This window comes from Cryptomeria japonica, chromosome 1 (assembly GCF_030272615.1).
Source record: "Cryptomeria japonica chromosome 1, Sugi_1.0, whole genome shotgun sequence".
In the NCBI taxonomy this organism is placed as follows: Eukaryota; Viridiplantae; Streptophyta; class Pinopsida; order Cupressales; family Cupressaceae; genus Cryptomeria; species Cryptomeria japonica.
The window spans coordinates 295,345,412-295,364,866 of NC_081405.1; the positions used below are offsets into that span (position 1 = coordinate 295,345,412).

The window sequence follows — 19,455 nt, forward strand, 5'->3', positions numbered from 1 at the left end:
TGTGACACTCACCAACATTGAATAAAATACGAAGTGTTCTATGCTCTCTTGAACAGGGAAACCTCAAATGCTAAACAATGTGATCAAATAAGGCAACCCCAAGGTTTACAATGCAAACTATGCGACTTTGTGATGGATAGACTTTGTGAAAATATGTGATTTTCTGTTATCACAAAGGGACTTGCACTTTGCTGGAACATGGAACACTAAACTGACTTGAAAATAAAAGACAAAAGGAATAAGGGCTAGAGAAATCTAATCTAAGAACCTAAGGTCAATGAAGATGATGGATAGTGCTTTGATAGATGGATTGCATAAATCAAGCTTTGCTTTGCCATGAGGAAACTACACAAAACTGATGCAATCTCCAAAGGTAACAAAGGATTTTCATATTGTAAACATTCATCTAAATACCCAATACTTGTGCAATCCAAATGAACATCCACAATCAAACTAAAATCACAATGAGGTTTAGACTAACCATACACTACAATATGTAATCAACAAACTACAAATGTTATGAACCAAGGAATTCATCAAATATCAACGCATCTCTCCATTACAATCAATGAACTTTAACTAAAACTTTGAGAAGTGGAAACCATGCAAAATGTTGAAACAACACACAAAGATCCACCATATCTTCAATGAAAGTTATGTATTTATTCCACCATAGTCTTGGCAACAATCTTTGATCTCCTCTTCCTATTGCTACTTCCACTTCTTTATCTACATCTAATTTAATCTTACAAATGAAAAGGCCAAGCCTTATATTGAGCTCTCAATTACAAATGAAGGGCCTAGATTGATTTTATATCAATGGCCCAGAAAATTCAATGAAACCTTAAAGTGAGATAGTTACAACTAGCACCTCCTTACATTTAATATCCTCCAATGAGAAAATTACAAGTCTCTAAATGCACATCCTTTTGAGGAAAAGGACTAATGAAAATTAACATGGCCTTAATGGCACGATTTACAAGGAATAGATAGTGACACTTCAGTCAATGCATCTGCATGTCCATTTGTTGATGAGTCAGGTTCAATGAATCTGCACATGTTGAGCTTGAATTATCAGATTGGCTGGTGATGAGTGAGTGCCACCTCGGCTTTACATGCCTTGTAATCTTTTCATCCCTCATCACAAAGAAGTCTTGCATCTCTAACTTTGATTAACTCTTTTGAAACTATCCTCTTCACCTCTTTCATCTCTTGCATTCAACATCATCTAGCTTTTGATTGATTGTGATGGTTCATATTCCCGAATTGCATCATCTTTATCATTATTCTTTATGTTGCAATGCAATTCCTTGGCATCTTCTTGAATATGTTGATCTTGTCCTTTCCACTTGCACTTCCATCTCTATCTTCATGACAATCCTTGACTTTTATTTTGATTAGCTTTACATTCACCTTCATCTTTTACTTTCTTCATCTTTAAAACCCTTGAGCGTTGTAGAGCCTTTCATGTTTTAATGATCTTCTTTTTCACCATCTTGCACATTTGAATCTTGTCATTCCTTCGCATTGTTGAGTCTTCCTCTTTCTTCTCCATTCGCCTCCTTGCATGACCTTAACCTCAATGTATTCATGTATCATTCTTTACATCGTTGGGATATCTTACTCCATCGCTTTCCATCATATTCCTTGTAATCATTCCTAATAGGAGAATGTAAGATGTCCCCTTGCTAGTGACTTTTTTTTTGTCTTTCCCACTCATTGTAATTTTGTCAAACAGTTTGCCTGCAAGCTGATGACTAAGTTTTTTGATTTGGGCTTGTTCTGAATTTGCAGTTTTTGTGAATGGATATTGAGTTGATGCAACACAAAGATATCTGTAATACAACTTATTAAATTAACAACAGCAGGATAAAGAAGCCAAATCCAAATATATATTCTCAATTTCTAAGGACATAAATCTGAAATACATCAACAGCAGATTTCTACCAAGTTTTCATAGTTAATGATGTCATTACAATGTGATTGCATACCAAAAACGCTGCTCCAGTCACAATGTCAACCATTAAATGTATGAACAGCAGTGGTGCGACACTCTCCCAGGCTTGTACGACATTCTCCCAGGCTTGTACGACACTCTTCAAGTGGTTTCAGATTGTTTCCAGTGGATTTCAGACTTGAACAATTTCACCCTGTTGTTTCTCAGTCCTGTATGGCACCTCCAGCTGACTCCTAGACATGTACGACCCACTTCCAGCTTGTACGATATCCATGGTTTCAGTTTCAGACTTGTACATTGCTGCTGAAGTCTTTTTTGGGCTGTACGGCACACCTGTAGCAGATTTCGGGAATGTACGACACCCCCAGTATGGTTTCAGACTTAATTTACTAAGTTACCAATTCAGGTACGGATTCGCGGATTTGGCAATTTTTTTTTTCTTGGGTATGGGTATGGGTATGTCTGTACACACACACACACACACACACACATATATATATACATATGTCATATATTATATATATGTTCAAATATCAAAATTATATATGTTCAAACATACAAATATGAAACATACAATGTAACTTTCCCATACAATGATACATAAATGATAACAATTAAATGATACATAGTTGTCTTTAAATTGTTTTTTTGACTTCTATGACCCGTGGGCCCTGTTTTTGGGAACCCACAGGCCTTGGTTCTCCTGGGTCCTCTTGGGTTCTCCCTGGGTTCCACTCGGGTCCTGCCCAGGTGGCCGGGTTCTCTGTGGGTCTTGCGTGGCAAGACCCACAGAGAACCCGGCCACCTGGGGAGGATCCGGGTGGAACCCAAGGAAAACCGGGCTCGGACCAGGACCGGGCAAGAACCAGGACCCGGACACCAAAGCTTTAAAAAGCAAAGCTAGCACCACCAAACCCAAACACATAGAAACCCCTAATGCTAATGTAGTCATGCAACTGAATTCCCATCTGCGATGCCAAACTGAAACTTGAAAATTGGAATGGTTCATCCCTCATTTGGTCATCTCCAAAATTTGCATTCTCCTTTCCCTCAACATATGAATCATCATTGCTAATGGAATATGAACTTTTCTCCAAGGCTGACTTCCAATCAGCTGCTATCTTTATTGCAAATCTTGTAGGAAACTTGAAACAATAGAGACATCCAAACCCAAGTCAATCTGAAAGTTCATAGCTGACTGATAAGGGCATAAGGACTACTGTTTACCATTACCAAAACAGCATGTGCTTCGCACCTTCCCCGAGTGTCCTCATGGTGACTAAATAAGTCTTCTTCTAATATAGATTGCTCATCAATGGTGGTTGTTTTATCAAGTGTCCTCCTCTGAAGACTGTTTGAATCAGTATTTTTATAATTCCAATCACAGGAGTTTATACTCTTGATGTTCTTCCCAATTCTTCTCGACATATGGGGTCATATGAGTATACCTCAACTCTCCCAAATTTTGATAGTTATTATCAGCTACTGATCCAAGAAGAGTGTTATTATGAAAGCCACCTGCAAAACTTGTTAAAGCATTTTTCTCAAGGCTGCAAACTATTTCATCATGAGAAGATTGTTCATCAAATTTCATGAACTCAACTTCTCGTGGTTCCTGCTGATCTTCATCAGCACATTGTATCTCCTTATGATAGAAAATGTTGGAATCATCATATCTTATTTCATCCTTATGTATTGCATCGATTCCTTGAACAATTTGTATGATCTCCATAGCCCTATTTGCTTGTTGTTCCATAGGAGTGGCTGCAATAAATGACTGATTTTCTGCTTTGTGCAATGACCAATGAGCCATACTTAGCTGCAAGCAAAGGCCATCGACTTCTTTGTTGTCCTCATTTTTGAATTTTAAAAAATGTGACAATCCCTAAATTTTTTTGCTTAAAATGTGTCATTTTTGTCTCCAGGGAACGTTTTACGAGGTGCAAAACTCACATTTGTTAGTGTCAAATCATTGGGGGGTGTCTTTGCCATCATTGTCTAAATTTTGGTGAGTTTTGGTCTTTTTTTTCCTAGCTTTTTGTGCAATTTCGGGTTTCAGAGCAGTCACTACAGGTTGAAGATTTTACTCTTAGGGCACGCTTCCCAAGGCAAAAAATTTGCTCCTTGGTGAACTTGACTGATCTTCGGTCCATCCTTGATTTAGGTTTCAAATTTCATCACGTTTCGAGTTTGTTTGCTATGTTTTTTCTTCAATTTTGGGTTGTTTCTTCTTGACTGCAGGTGGGAAATTTTCCTTTGATTGCAAGTTTTATTTTTCTCTTGTTTTAGTGTTGTAGGAAAATTTTAAAACAATTACAAGTGCACTTTATTTAAAACTTGTTACTTGTAACTTACTTTTTTTTCCCCCTTGCTTTTTATGTCTTTTAAGTCATTGTAGGAACTTTTTGGACAAATTGCAAGTGAATTTAAAACTATAAGTTTAAAAAAAACTTGTAATTTCTTTTACAAGTTCCTACTTAAGTGACTTTAAGTTGTAATAGGGATTTTATTTCCCTATTACAAGTTTTTATGCGTTTCTTTAAGTTGTAATAGGTATTTTATTTCCCTATTATAAGTCTTTTTGAGTTTTTTTAAGTCTTTTATGTTTTATTTTTACCTGTAATGGGAATTTTATTTCCCTATTACAAGTTTTGAAGTTTTTATTTCTTTGAAGTTGTGTTTTTTTTAAAACTTGTAATGAGGATTTTATTTCCCTATTACAAGTTGTTTTGCTCTTTATTTTTGTGTTCTTCTTCCTTTAAAACCCGAATTTGCCCAAATGAAGGAAAAAATGATGTAATTTAAAACTTGTAAAGGGGTTTTAGAAACCCGAATGCATCTTTTGGAAGACACATTTTGCTTGTAGTTGCAAATGAAGAACCCAATCTGCACATTTCTTCTTCCAAATCCGTTTCTTATGGCGTTTCTCCACTAAATCTATCCAATATTCATGCAAAATCATTGGAGATTAATGTTTGTTGCCACATTTTTCATCAAAAATAGATTGGGCAAACACGTTTTGCATTATAGAAGGCGTTTTTATAGACGTTTTTGGAAGACGTCTTTGCTGGGTGTTGCCATGTTTTGGGGGCATGAATCTCTTTCTTGCCACATTTGCAACACGTCCCCCATTGATGAGTGTTTGAGATCAAGTATCTTTCTTCCTCCAAGCTGTTTTTAGTGGGAAGATTTGAAGACAAAACCGATTTGGTTTGCTAGTTGCAATCATAATGTGGTGGCTACCTAACCTATTTAAAGACCATTTCAATTTCTTTCAAGTCCATTTGCTTTGATCCAAGGCATTTGCTCTTGCTCAGATTTCGGGTTTCTTCAAGATCTTCTCCAAATTGATAAGTTATTTGCAAAGCAATTTGTGAATATGCAAGATTTTCCCCCTTTTCATTTCTACTTGTATTTGGAATTTCAAAAACCGATTACAAGTAGCTTTGGTTATGTTGTCCTTCCCTTTGGTAAATAGAGTTAACCTTCTTTTTATAGAAATTACAATGTTGAGAGTTTTTCCCATTTTCCAAGTTGCCAAGAGGAGAATGTCCCTCTCCATATCTATCCATGGTCACATAAAGTTTGCCATTACCGGTTGGTATCATTTTTCCCATTACAAGTCCACTTGCAACCGTAATTTTAAAACCCGATTGCAGTTGTGTCTTCACTTGTAGTCAACCTTCCAGAACCCGAAATTGGTCTAAAATGCACCCAAAAACACTTGAAAATGAGTCTTTAAGGTCCAATTACAAGTGCAAACTTGTGGTTAACCCATTATACATATGAAGTTGCATGTTTGTTCTCCACAATTGCTAGTTAATGCTCTTGTTTTTCCACACATGTAATGCAATTTCCAGAACCCGAAATTCCCTCGTGAGCCCATTTTTGCATCAATTTATCCCTTCCTATGTCAGTTCTGTTTGCCCACACGATCTACCAAATCAATGGATTAAGGCATGGGCCTTATTTTGCAAGCAGATTCCAAGATTGGAGGATGATACAAAGAACAAAAAACAACATGATGGAGTCACAAAAGAAGAAGAGATACAACAACAATTCATGGATGCAAATTATAGAATGCTTTCAAGACAGAGATGGTCATGATATGAAAAGAGGAAGGCGGCCCTTTCCCTCTTGTAAAGCCAGTACTACCCCAAGCAAGAAGATAAGGTTGAAGTTCGTTGGCCAAGGACACAAAGATCATTAAGGATGCAAATTCCCGTTCCGGTTCAAGATGTCTTCATCAGTCCAGAATACTTCAAGTTCTAGCATCCTGAAGCAGCATGAAGATTGTCACAGACAAAGGATGATGTAGCTAGAGTCGTGTCTTCGGACACATAGAATTATTTCAATTATGCATTTGTAATTTTGTTTTGACAAGTTTACTTGTAAAAAAACAATTTTGTAATTGTAAGTTAACTCATCACTTGCACTTTTGTAATTACATGTAAAGCAACTACAAGTTGAGTTCAATTAGGATTGTAGTTGGAATAAGTCATGGTGGTTGAGAGAATTTCTCAAGTTAGTTGGGATCCTCCCACCTTTTTCTCAAGCCTCCTCTCCTATAAATACTTGAGGGGGTCTATTGTAATTTTATCTTTTGGCAATGCAATAAAATATTGCCAGTTTTTATGTGCACTCTAAGACTTTGAGCTTAGATGTAAATCAAATTGCTTTCAATAAAAGAGGCAAGTTGTGTTGAGACTTTGTGGCAATTCAAGTTGTTATGTGACGACATTTTCTGGAGTTGATTGTGATTTTTGCTCTATTGTTCAAGAGGGATTTAAATTCAATCTTGCAGACTTTGAGTTGCTAATTGTATTTAGAGTTATATGTTTGGTTTTCAGATTTGGTCTTGCAGACTTTGAGCTGCTTATCATATTTGAAGCTAGTGTGGAAAGCTCAGGTGGGAAGATGGCTTGTAGACTTTGTGCTACTTCTATTTTTAAGACTTGTGCATGCAAGGTGTAGTGCATCATGTAGTTAGACTTTGAGCTGCTACATATTGTGCTTAGCAGAAAATCATCTAAAAAGGTTGATAGGAGAATAGATAGTTGAAGACTTTGAGCTTTCTTTCTATTTTCCTGTTTCCGGGAAGTGACAGAGGTGTTTGTGCCTTCATGGAAACTTTGCTTCCCTTTATGTTGCAAAAATTCTACAAAAAGTCTCATTTTTGTATTTACTGTATTATATTTCCAATTGCTATTGCTTTTCTAGTGAAGAGAAAAGAGTAGTTTTTTTTGAAAGAAGAAGAAAAACTGCTGTCTCACCCATATTAGATTAGTTTAGTTTGTAGATAGGTGGAGCTTTCCCTAAATAAGGAGAGTATCATACTCACACACTATGGTTGAAACCACAATTTTGCACATCCCCCAGGTGTACAAAATTTTCAACCAATAGTTCTTTTTCCTTGTCTTCAGCAAACTTGAATGCAAGATCCCTATCCTTAAGCAATTGCAGGCAATCATATTTCATTCTTTCAAATGCCTCTTTGATTGTGCAAAGTTGAGAACTAGTGACTCTAACAACTTCTTTTTGCCTTTCCTCAATTTTGGTCTTCCAAATGAAGTCCTCAATGTATTTATGGGTATCATCAAAATGCACTAAGGCTGCAACAACCATATCCTCTGTGACTTTAAGCTTATCTTTCAAATTATATGATCCAAAATCCTCATCTAGAAATAAAATTTCTGACTGGTCCTTCAAATCAGCTTTTTTAGTGTCATCTTCTTGGCAAAATTCAGACTCTCAAGTTTGGACAGCCCTTTGGTTAAAAGGATTTTCATTATTTGTTGCAATGTTTTTAGTTTTATTAGATAAATCTCCCTCCATCTCCTAATGTTTGGCCAAAACTGCTGTTACGTCATTATCTTCAAATGATTCTTCATCATGTGAAGATTCATTTTCGTCCTTGGAAACATCTTGAGACTCCAACATGCTCTTTCCTTTAGTAAGACCATCCTCATCAAAATGTTTGTCAATAACAACTTCCCAGTCACCAATATGGAGATCCATATAGCCCTTACCTATAACAACAGCTGAATCCATCTCCTCATTTGTGTTATTTTGTCGGAACACGGCTTTGGAGTTCCCATCTTATTCATCACTGGCCCAAACTTCTTTGGCTGACTTTTCTTCCTTGGTAACCCCACAATTGTGATCAAATGTCCAAGTCTCTTGACATGTGAAACAAATTTTCTCTCTCATCATTTGGTTCTTACTCTTTTTGAGAGATTCTGTAAACTGTAATCCCATTGAGATTAGTTCATTTTCAGTCATCTATTTCTCGAACCTCTCAATTTTCTGCTCAATCAACCTTTTTGAGAACTCATGAGTATTAGGTGAAACAACCGGCTCCTTTCTCCAGATGGCTAACACATCTGATTGCAACTTCTTGTAGATATCATCATCTTCATCCATAATTAAAGACAAAATAGTTTGCATACTTGCTTTAACACTATATGAATGTTGTTTTCTGATTTTGGTTAAGAAACATTGAAACATTTGAAGAATCAATTTATCACATTTGAGATCCAACATAATGACAAATGATCTGGCTCTTGCCATAATTTCTAAGATCTTAGCCCTCTTACCAAAATTAGGGGCTTTGATATCATGTAATCCATGAAGACTCTCCACAATCAGCTGTAGAACCTTTCTTAGTACATCATCATTATAGGGTGCCATGGGAGCTGTTATTCTTATGATCTCACTGATTCAAGAAGCCACTGTAAGTCTTAACCTCTTCACAACGATGTTCCAAAAACTTGTGCTGGACCAAAGCAAGCATTGCTGGCTTCAAAGCCCAGTTCAAACTCTTCCAATGAGATTGGTCTAATTTGGACAAATAAGAATCTAATTCCAACAACTTAGAGAGAACATCATCTGAAAATTTCAAAGACTCCAATTCCAGTGCTGGACCAAAGCAAGCATTGCTGGCTTCAAAGCCCAGTTCAAACTCTTCCAATGAGATTGGTCTAATTTGGACAAATAAGAATCTAATTCCTCCAACTTAGAGAGAACATCATCTGAAAATTTCAAAGACTCCAATTCCAATCCAATTATATAGAGCCAACTTCCAACTTCCTTTTCTTTATGCAAATTCCTTCGCTGATCACCATTAACTGTATCATCGAATTCTTTTGAGAAAAGATCACTTCTCTGATTTGCTCTCGGCTTCATTTTGTTTTTTTCCAAGTTAAAACTATGTGAATTTCACAAAATCTGATGCACACTTTAACCCTTGAAGATGACCTTTCCAATTAATTCACAAGTTATCAAATCAACGAAGCATACTGAAAATGAACTCTTAAGAGTCTTTTATAACATTCCTAGGAGAGCCCACGCACTTTTCCAGCCAATGTGGGATAAATAGAAATACTTCCCATCTTAATATTTAAGTCTCCAAGTACCTTTAGTGAAGGGGAACTTTTAATTTTTAAATAACTTTCCTTTTAACTTAAGTCCCCATATCAATAAAGCTAAATATATAATTTTAACTTTATAACTTAATTTTATTAATAAATAAATTAATAACCACCAACGATGATTAAAAACTTTGGTTGATATCGACAATTACCATTGACAGGATAATATTCATGAATTCACTGATGATCCAGACTTGGCCCAACTGACTTACCATAAGTAGTAAGATCCCAAAAACACATCAAAACACCTTAGAATCACTTGCAACTGAAACCGTTTAGGCCAGATATCCTCAAGATCCCTTAAATGTCTTGGTTGCCCGTGGGACCATGAAAAAATAGGTTATCGACAACATCATACAATGTGTGCTAGAAAGGGGACATTACAGAGAGAGACAAGTACCTTAGATTATAATTGTAAATGAAACTTATGTAAGTGCAAGGCAAAAGATTTATGATAAAATGAAAGCTGAAGTCCTACATTACTAATTCATGTTGTGTAAAACAATATTAGTAACACATCATTAATTTACACAAAATCAATCTACCAACACTTCCCTTCTTCAATAGTAATCACCTCACTCCTTTTCATTCGACATTTGGTTTGGAGTCTGACTTGCTTGGATAAATTCACCTCCTTTCTGCTGGAAATCACTCTTATGTGTCCTTGAAACCACTTTCCTTCCCACTGTAGATCAAACTTGCAATATGCTTTGCTCTTTGAATTTGTTTTAATCGCACCTAAATGATTGGAAAATGATTGTTTGTCACCTTATATTTATAAGAGATTGATCTCATGTTTCAATGAGGGGTCAGCCCTATCAAGGAATGCAATTTTTTTTATTTATATTTGTTTTAAAACATTGCTAAGCCTCTTTGGGGTTGGCCACCTTACCATTCACCCTTGCGTTTAGAATGGATTTTACATGTTTGACTAACCTGAATCCAGGTCGGCTCTACCTCAACCCACATTTTCACTTTATTACACACTCAAGTCAGCCCATCTTGACCTTTTCTTGGTACCCTTTCACAACCATATATATGTGGCGGGATTTCACAGTTACCATGCATTCCTAACCTTCACTCAAAGCGAAATTTAGGGGGGTGTTTAAAACTTCGTGTATCACAGATCGGAACCTTTGAGGTGTCATTTATTAGCCTTCGGAAATTTTGAGTGATTATGTGATGACTTTTGGAATTACAAGGATGCCTTGTAATGCATTTCGGAATTTGGAGGGCATCATGTAATGTGGGTCGGGATTTTGGAAGGCTCATGTATAACTGGGTGGAGATTCCATTTTGCCTTGTATTGCATTGTGGGATTTACAACAATCCATGCATTAGCTTGAGAAATTTCCAGATGGACATGTAATACCTTGTGGAGGTACAGCCAATGCATGTATTAGAGATCTGGATTTTAACTCATCCATGTATTGCAAGGCGGAATTAGAGGCAGTTATGTATTTCATAGTGGAACTTTGAGGAAGTCACGTAATATGAAGCAGAGATCACTCTTTGTTATGCACTTTAAGATGACCTCATGACTCAATTCTAAGGAAAATTACAAAAGGATTTCACATTGTTTAATAGAAATGCATATGATCCTTGCAATTCCAAGCATTGCAAGGATATCTTACCACATTAACCAGCACTTCACCTGTTACATGTAATTTCACTTTCAAGTTTCTTTTTTACTTCCACATTTCCTTACTTTCAATAATTGCAATTCGATGGTCATTCAATTCAAAATTTCACAATCTGATCCCTTTCTGCCTACTCAAACCTCCAGATTGAAAAAAATTGGAACCCTTCTCATTCTAAGGCGCGAGACTATGAAAATGCTACCAAACCAAAACTAACAAAGCAAAATACCCTAAGCTAACCAGCAAACAAGAGGGGGTCCACATCTGCAATGGGGCGTGTATGTTTACAACATAACAGGTAGTTTTTCAGTCCATGGTTTTATACCCATTGTATTATAATGCTATTTAGTGGTCTTCTATATTGATGTACTTATAAATACTTGTACATGGACTAATGTTAAGCTTGAGTGAGAAATATCTTATTGTATTGTGAATGTTTGCATTAATACAATGAATGCTTTTTTTTTTTGGTTTTTTACTAAATATGTTTCCCTATATAACCTCTTATTATACTATGAGTGTGCTGCAATTAAGATTCTGTTAGCATTATTATCAATATGTTTCTCTCCAAATTTTTTGTTACAATATTTTGAATGTGATTTTAGGGTTGAGTAAATAATGTTTGTTTTTGTCAAATTATATCCAAATTGGGCATTAATAGGATAACTCAGAGAAGCTGGTAGGTAGTCTGTCTATTTGTCCAAACTTTGGGCTCTCATTGTGTTTGCAATACATGATCATTATAGACGAATCTTCCAATATGTTTCTTTATTTGACTAGGCATTATTAAGTAATCCAATAGAGGATCATTATGGAGAAAACTTCTAATATGTTTCTTTTTTTGACTATTTATAATTCAGAGATTATTTTCTATGAAGGGCTCTTTAAGACGAAGAAATATTGGTATAGAGGTGAATGTAATTTTTTTTTATCTCATTTGAATTTCAGAAATAATATGAGATGCTTTCTTTATAAAAAATAAGGTGTATTTTAGTGGTCTCTAAATAACTCAATGCTTTTGGTTAATATTGAGATAATTTAACAGTTGTAGTTGCAGGTGCCATTGTCTACTGGAAGGACATTTATGGAGCACAAAGTTATGGACTCAAGAGACACTATTCCAAGTGTATGTATTTTTCTCTCTGTTGAGTGCAATATCCATGTATATCTATGTTACCTTTTTAATCGTTCCTCTGCATATTGCATTAATGAAACTGTTTATTTGTTTCTTCTCTTGAATTTGCCACTAGAAACAAGATAAACAAGAAACTAACAAGTTCAAACACGTACTTCCATTGATGAGATAAGATATCTAGTAAAAACAATGGCCATTATACTTTAAATGCAAAGAAAATATACAAAAGGACTAGCTGTCATTGTGGGGATTATCAGTAGAAAGTTTCATCTTACCTGAGTAGGGTTAAGAGAGTACAACTACTACATATATAGGTTTTGGAATTAATTGATATATATTGTATTGAATAATCTATCATTAGTGGGTTCATTTTGCAATGAGCTCATTTTAAGATAAAATTGGACACATCTAGACAATATTTAACATATATCAAGGTACTTGAAATTTTAAATTATCAAAAGATTGGTTAATAAATTAATATATTAACCACCCTCAGTTTTAAAAAAAATAAAATAAAATAGCTCTCAACTGAAATGAAATGCATAACGACGTCCTTTCTACTTTCTGATCACCCAAATCCACTTTTAAATCAATTGTTAGCTTCCAAATTGACATGCGAGTGCTGATTACAAACATGTAATATTGAAATTTGCAACAGAAGATTAGACACCAACAGGCTCTGATACCACTGTAACAACTCACCCTACCTTTTTATTTTTTTTTATTTTTGTAATAGTAAGATGCAATGCAATGTCCTCAACTCAATCTAATCACTTAGATCTTGAAGGGGGCAAGGTGAGAGCATACGGTGCTTCCAACTACACAATTAATCTAGATGAATGCAATTACATATGAAATGGTGGAAGCAAATCAGAATACACAGGTGGCAGAGCCAATCCAATCAACACGTTTTTGGCAGGTTGTGTAATATGACAAGTAGGCAACAAAGCTAGCCTTTCAGCACCTCTTTGGTAGACTGTGTATGCAATGCAAAGCCATTGGTAGAATTTCTAAGATTGACATAGACCAAAATGGTTGATATGCGATGTTTTTCATGCCAAAACGGGCTGAATATGAAATTCTTTAATTGTTGGCGGTAAATTGTCCAACTTTCAAAATGAAAGTGCATTCAAACGAAAGACTTTAGCAGTACCGGAGTGCTATATATACATATGTACATGTATACATATATACATATACACACACACACACACATATATGTATACACACACACACACACACACACACACACACACATATATATATACACACACATATATATAGATGTATACATATACATACGTATATATATGTATGTATGAGATGTGTATTACCAAGATATAAATTGATACAAAGTTTTGGTTACAAACTAAACTGCTGCAACATCCAGAATGAGACCAAAGAGCATGCGTAAACAATATATTCAAGTTCCCAACATGAAGAATATCTCTAGTAGATGAAACAAGAGGCTGATGTAGATCTGATATCACTCTGTTTAGCTGATAACTTGCTATAACTCATTGTCAACCCTCTAAAATCACCACCAAACAGCTCCCTTACTGATATTTCTGATCTCTATGACTGTTGCACACTATAATTATTGCTAGACTTTGTTAGAACAGGAAGATAAACACCCATAACTTCACAACTAGCATACACAACACACTCATTAACACTTAAGCACTGAAACAATTTCAAGAAATAGCTCCAAAAAAATATTGAAATGAATTATATTAGTCTGATAATACTTTCAGACATTTAAATGGGTACAACAGATACAGAGACAATCAAACTCACCCGAAACACCAATGTCCACCTTGTTAATGATTTACAGCATCATATAACCCTTAGGCGCCCAAATACAAGGCATTATGCACATTCAAACAGGGTGTACAGCCTCAATGACAACATATCACATTCCTCCAATTTGGTACAGCTTGCATCAAATAACAATGACAACAACAAACTCTTAATAATAAGATTTAATAGTAGATTATCAGTAGTCAACTAAGGGGTAGGACTGGCAGACATATGGTACGACTTCCATTGAAGGTCTTCACATTCCCAAATTTTACGGCTTGCAATAGACTATCATTTGAAACCAAACAGCAGAGAAAATAATATTAACAAATTCAAAAATTTATGCCATCAACTGGTACAACCAGCATAAGATCTTGCTTGCAGGGTAGTGTGGCTAGCCAGAATGGTATGACTTGCCTCCCAATTCAAAATCTTTCTCCCAAAACACCATTGAAAGATCAACCATCAATATTAACTTGTAACAATTCAAAATGCATCAAAGGAATCCATTGTCAAAAATCAAATTGTAAAACTTACTTCTAGTACAGCTGTGACTTCAAGATGAAATCACCAAAAATCTAATTAGGAAGGTTTTTGTCCAAACGGATGTTTCTAGAGGGATTTTGTCCTCAAAGAATAAGAAACTCAAGTCGCTTTAGAGCAAAAAGCATGTACGATATTCAGTCTAACCCTTCTTCTCTACACAACTTCCTTAATAGACACTTTTAGGGCAACTCTAGGACAACCAAATAATTTCCCTTCTAAAAATTCACTTTCTCTCAATAATAAAATAAATAAATAAAGTGACTGTTTTGAGAACTTCAAATAAATGACTTTTTTTAGTTCTCCATTTCAATGTCACTTTTAAATACTAATCTTTTAAATCACTTGTATCCCATGTCTGGTGCTAACACTTTTGGGCCCTCTTTTAAAAACACTTTATGACATAGGCACCTTTCCTTGAAAATAATAAATAAATAAATAAAGAAACATAATTTGTTTTTTAAAACGAAAATCATCTTAAAACAACTTAAATTATTTATTTAATTACTTTTATCCACACATCCCATGGTCTTTTGTAAAAGTTGGAGCCTTCAAGGATGCTTTAAAACTCTAAGAGCTGTGGAATGCTCCCAAAATGTTTAAATTACGTTCGGAAAGAACCATTGGACTCCTCTTGGTCACCTAAATTCATGTCCATTTTCAGAATTCATGTCTTATAAAATTGGTGCTCTCCAAGATTCTTGGGACTTTCCAAGAATGTTGGAATGGATCCAAAAAGCGACATTACACTTGGACTTGGCAAGGTGATTTTTGACTTTGACTTGGAGGCACATACTTGGCAAATTGAAATCATTGTGAAATATAGACATTTTTGGATTTAAAATTTGTTTCATGCACCCTTTAATAAATAAATGTTAAAAGGCATAATGAATTAATTAAATACAAGCTACTTTGATCACATACACAACTATACATTGATACATGAGTACAAAAGTGGATTTTCATTTTTAGTTGAAAGAAACAATATTGTTAAATATATAAATTATGAATATTGTCAAATAAATACAAATCTCATGAATAATGAAATCCATGGGATCAAAACAAATACAGAAACTTAAAATATATGTCTATGGCTTAGAGGAGCCTGTGTCACCCGTCCAAATATAATGTCAAGTCCCAGCTTGGCATGTAAGATAGGTCCTAGATGATGATGCTACCATGATATCTATTTGTGACTTAGTGACACTGAAATCTGAGGGGTCTCCTTGTTCTCTATTTACTTGTGCTCTATTTGACTCTAAAATGGCTATTGCCTCTACCTTTCAATCCACTTGATGAACCCATGCAAGGTTCTCATTGTTGAAGACAAGATTGTCGACATTGGGTGATCAAATTTGATTGTGCATCAACTTCCTCTAGAGTGATCAGAGATAAGTCAACATTCGATATGTGTTTGTGATGGAGGTGAAGCTTGTAATAATAATACTCAAGATATTCAACCATCCCACTAACAATGCATTGTGCTTCTTGGAGTGTATGTGCTCAAGCATACTCCGATTGTGCTTATATCCTGAAGTATTGCATGGTTGGCTCAAGATATGAATTGCAATCCTCTGAAGATTGGACACCTTAGCATCAAACCTTTCCCACCGTGTATTTGAAATGAGAAGAAAAAGATCAATCTCATTGTTCAACTTTGAGTTTCAATATCAGTGTATAAAATGGGAAAGTTTTTTTAAACTTGAATTATGCTTTTAATATATTTTTACTTGGCTGCAATGTCATTTGAATTGTCTTGCATATATTTTGTAAAATGAGGTCTCCTTGTGTAAGCTTGAAGATTTTTATTTTAATGATTATTTGTGCTCCAACTAAAGAATCATGTGCCATCTCCTCTACAATTATGTGGAGCCCACTTAAGACCTCATCAGATTTGAACTTTGGATAGAATTGGAATGTTGGATTGAGGAAATAGGCAGCTACATGTAAGGCTTGTGAAGTTGAAGGTGCCATTGTTGACTAAGTTTTCAATATGGGATGATAGTTAATGATATCATCCTTATAAGTTTTCAATATGGGATGATAGTTAATGATGTCATTAAGATAGTAAATCTCTTTACTATCTTCTTGTTCAAATATAGGCTTCCAATCAACCGATTGGTTGTCAAATTCATCCATTATATATATATATATATATATACCTGCCAGCTGTGGATGTTATTTGGTATGCTTGGTCTTGTAAGGATCTTGAAACTAGATTGACATTGAGAAGGGACCAACCTTAAATTGAATTTGGATGCTTCAACAACTAAAATAAAAATACCAACAATATATTCTAATCTATCAATCCATTATATGCCTACTGCATCAAACAATTCAACGGTGTTCCAAACTACATTTTTGTACATGTTCATTCTTCAATCCTTCGCAACATATATTTTTTTTCTGTAGCACAATCAGCTTTGCATTTCCAAGAATCGTTAAGCATTTAATTCCATGCTTGTGAGCAATGTTCAATCTGTAGACTTTCAAGCAATCCATAATAATTTTGATTTCTAACATTGGGCTTTGGTAAGCAATTGTTAACTTTATCTTGTTTTCACAGATGAACCTTCTTGACTATTGCTGGCATAAAAGCTGTAAAAACACATATCAGTGAGATCAAGTATAGTGCAAATAATTGGTATAAAATGCTATTTGTTCCCAAAAACACAAATAATGAATAACAAGGATGTACTTTCATAAACATGACCTTTTCATTGATATAGGTTCTACGAATGTTAAGAAGACTTTGTAACTGTGAAGGGTTTCTAATTTTTGCATGATCAATCCATGTTGCAAAAGTAATAAAAGTTCATCAGTGTCATACAAAGAAATTCATGATTATCTAATTTTTTGTATTATTCCTATTGACAAATCTTTTAACTGATTTTGATTTCTAATTGTTTTGGTCGGGGTCATTTTATGAATTTTAGTGGTAGTCAGAATAGGCCTGTAACCATTTGATACAATATAACACAGTTTACTTTATACTTTTTGAATATTGGATACTGGTCTCATCCAGGCATATTCTGGTACTGATGTGGAAACAAGTGATGCTGGTGAGACCAAACAGGAGAAATCTGAAACATATAGTTCTAATATGACAGAAGCTATGGGAGCAGGTATGTAATGTTATATTTTGCCTACAGGGTTATGTGGAAAAGTTTGATTTTCTGTTTGTTATATATCATTGAAATGAATACTTGAATTAAGAAAACTAAAACACTTTCAAATTTAGAGCACTATTAACAAATGCGTATTGAATGTGTATTTTGCACATCACTTGTATGTTGTCTTTTTCCCAGTAAAGGCATTGCCATTCACATCAATGTTTGGCTTAATTTTGTTAGCGTTTTAATTCACACCTTTCCATAGTAAAAAATTGAGTTCTTTCAACTTCATCTCCTCTTTTGCTGTTTATCCATATGGCTTGGACAATCTTTATATAGGCTATATCAGTATAATATTTATCTGTTAGTTTTCATGATCAGATTATCCACAATAAACAGAAAACTAAAGTTGCACAGTAAAGCATACAAATAGAGAATCACACAACACAAGACTACCCTGGGAAAACCTCCCTCTAGGAGGAAAAACCCAGCAACAACAGATCCTCAGATCTGATTATGTTATATTGAATTGTAAGTACAATAACAACCCAGCTAGGGCACAATTGGAGCAGACTTATCTGAGACTTAAGTTCTGATCTGAACTTGATGAATTTCCAGAATGATAAAGAGCAGACCCCTAGTTCATGTTCACAGTCTGTAGGAGCAGATTTAGGCAAATATCTTCTACACAAACATGTTAGAGCAGCATGAGGAGAGATTCGCTGTCCTTTAGGAAGAATTCGCTGTCTTCTAGGGTGAATTTGTTGACTTCTGAAGTGCAGATCAGAATTCGCATATAGCAGAAGATGATCGCATGAATACACAATATGTCTTTAAGCCTTGCAAGTGGCTGCTATATATATATGGGGTTCATCCTTTTATTTATCTCTAAGTTGGCCCATTTAACCTTGGGCGCTAAAACCTTTTACATATTATAATGATGGATAGGTCCACACGTTTGGAGTGTAGACTTAGCTTCGCACATTTCAATATAGGGTCGGCCCTATAATGGAAGCATGAGTTTCTTTTATGTTTGGCGTGAGGATATAGAGGGGCCAGCCCTATTTGTTTTACACATATATACAATACAATAGATAGGGCCCTGCCCTATAAGGATTCGGATGATGCCTTAAGGCAATCCGAATCCTATTTATTTTTCTTACCTAGTTACAAAATCAACATTATCTATAGACCCAACAAACAATACCAATGGGTGTTCATTATCTTCTGTATCAATAGCCTCTTTGAGAAGATTTTGAGATCATCCAAATATACAATGATAAGGTGGCCAAGTGCATTTTTCTTTGATAGGTGGCACCTATGTTGATAACACCAAGTGATGGTTGTTCATAAGCAAAAGTACCCTGTGGGGTTGTAAATGTTGTCTTACAGTGACTTTAAGCTCCGACTGAAATCTGATTATATCTTGAGTATCCATCAATCAAGGACATCTTTGACCATGCCTTGTTTGTAAAGTATGATCCATAATAGGAAGTGGGTAATTATCTTTTAATGTTGTGTTATAGTGATCTTCAGCTCTAACTGAAATCTGATTATATTCGGAGTATCCATCAAGCAAGGACATCTTTGATCATGCCATTGTTTGTAAAATATGATCCATGATAGGAAGTGGCTAATTATCCTTTAATGAAGCTTGATTTAAATTTCAGAAGTTTACGCATATCTTAATCTTTCCATTCTCAAGGAGAGGAATGATATTAGATGCTTATGTGAAATGGTATATTGGAAATTTAATCCTTTCTGTTAACATATTTTGAATCTCCACATTAATGGTTCCTAGCACATGTGGGTTGTAATGAGGTTTCTATCTAAAGGG

The 19,455-nt window shown here is 35.0% G+C and overlaps 1 protein-coding gene across 2 annotated transcripts in view; it reads left to right on the forward strand.

Annotated features, from left to right (window-relative positions):
* The window catches only part of LOC131046429 (phosphoglucan phosphatase DSP4, amyloplastic), a 213,573-nt gene that overhangs the window by 24,056 nt on the left and 170,062 nt on the right, over window positions 1–19,455 (forward strand). For both annotated transcript variants that reach the window (XM_057980163.2, XM_057980162.2), the window contains exons 3-5: window positions 11,888–11,938; window positions 12,085–12,153; window positions 17,531–17,630. In XM_057980163.2, the coding sequence (XP_057836146.2) occupies window positions 11,888–11,938; window positions 12,085–12,153; window positions 17,531–17,630 (220 nt within the window). The remainder of the gene's footprint in view (window positions 1–11,887; window positions 11,939–12,084; window positions 12,154–17,530; window positions 17,631–19,455) is intronic.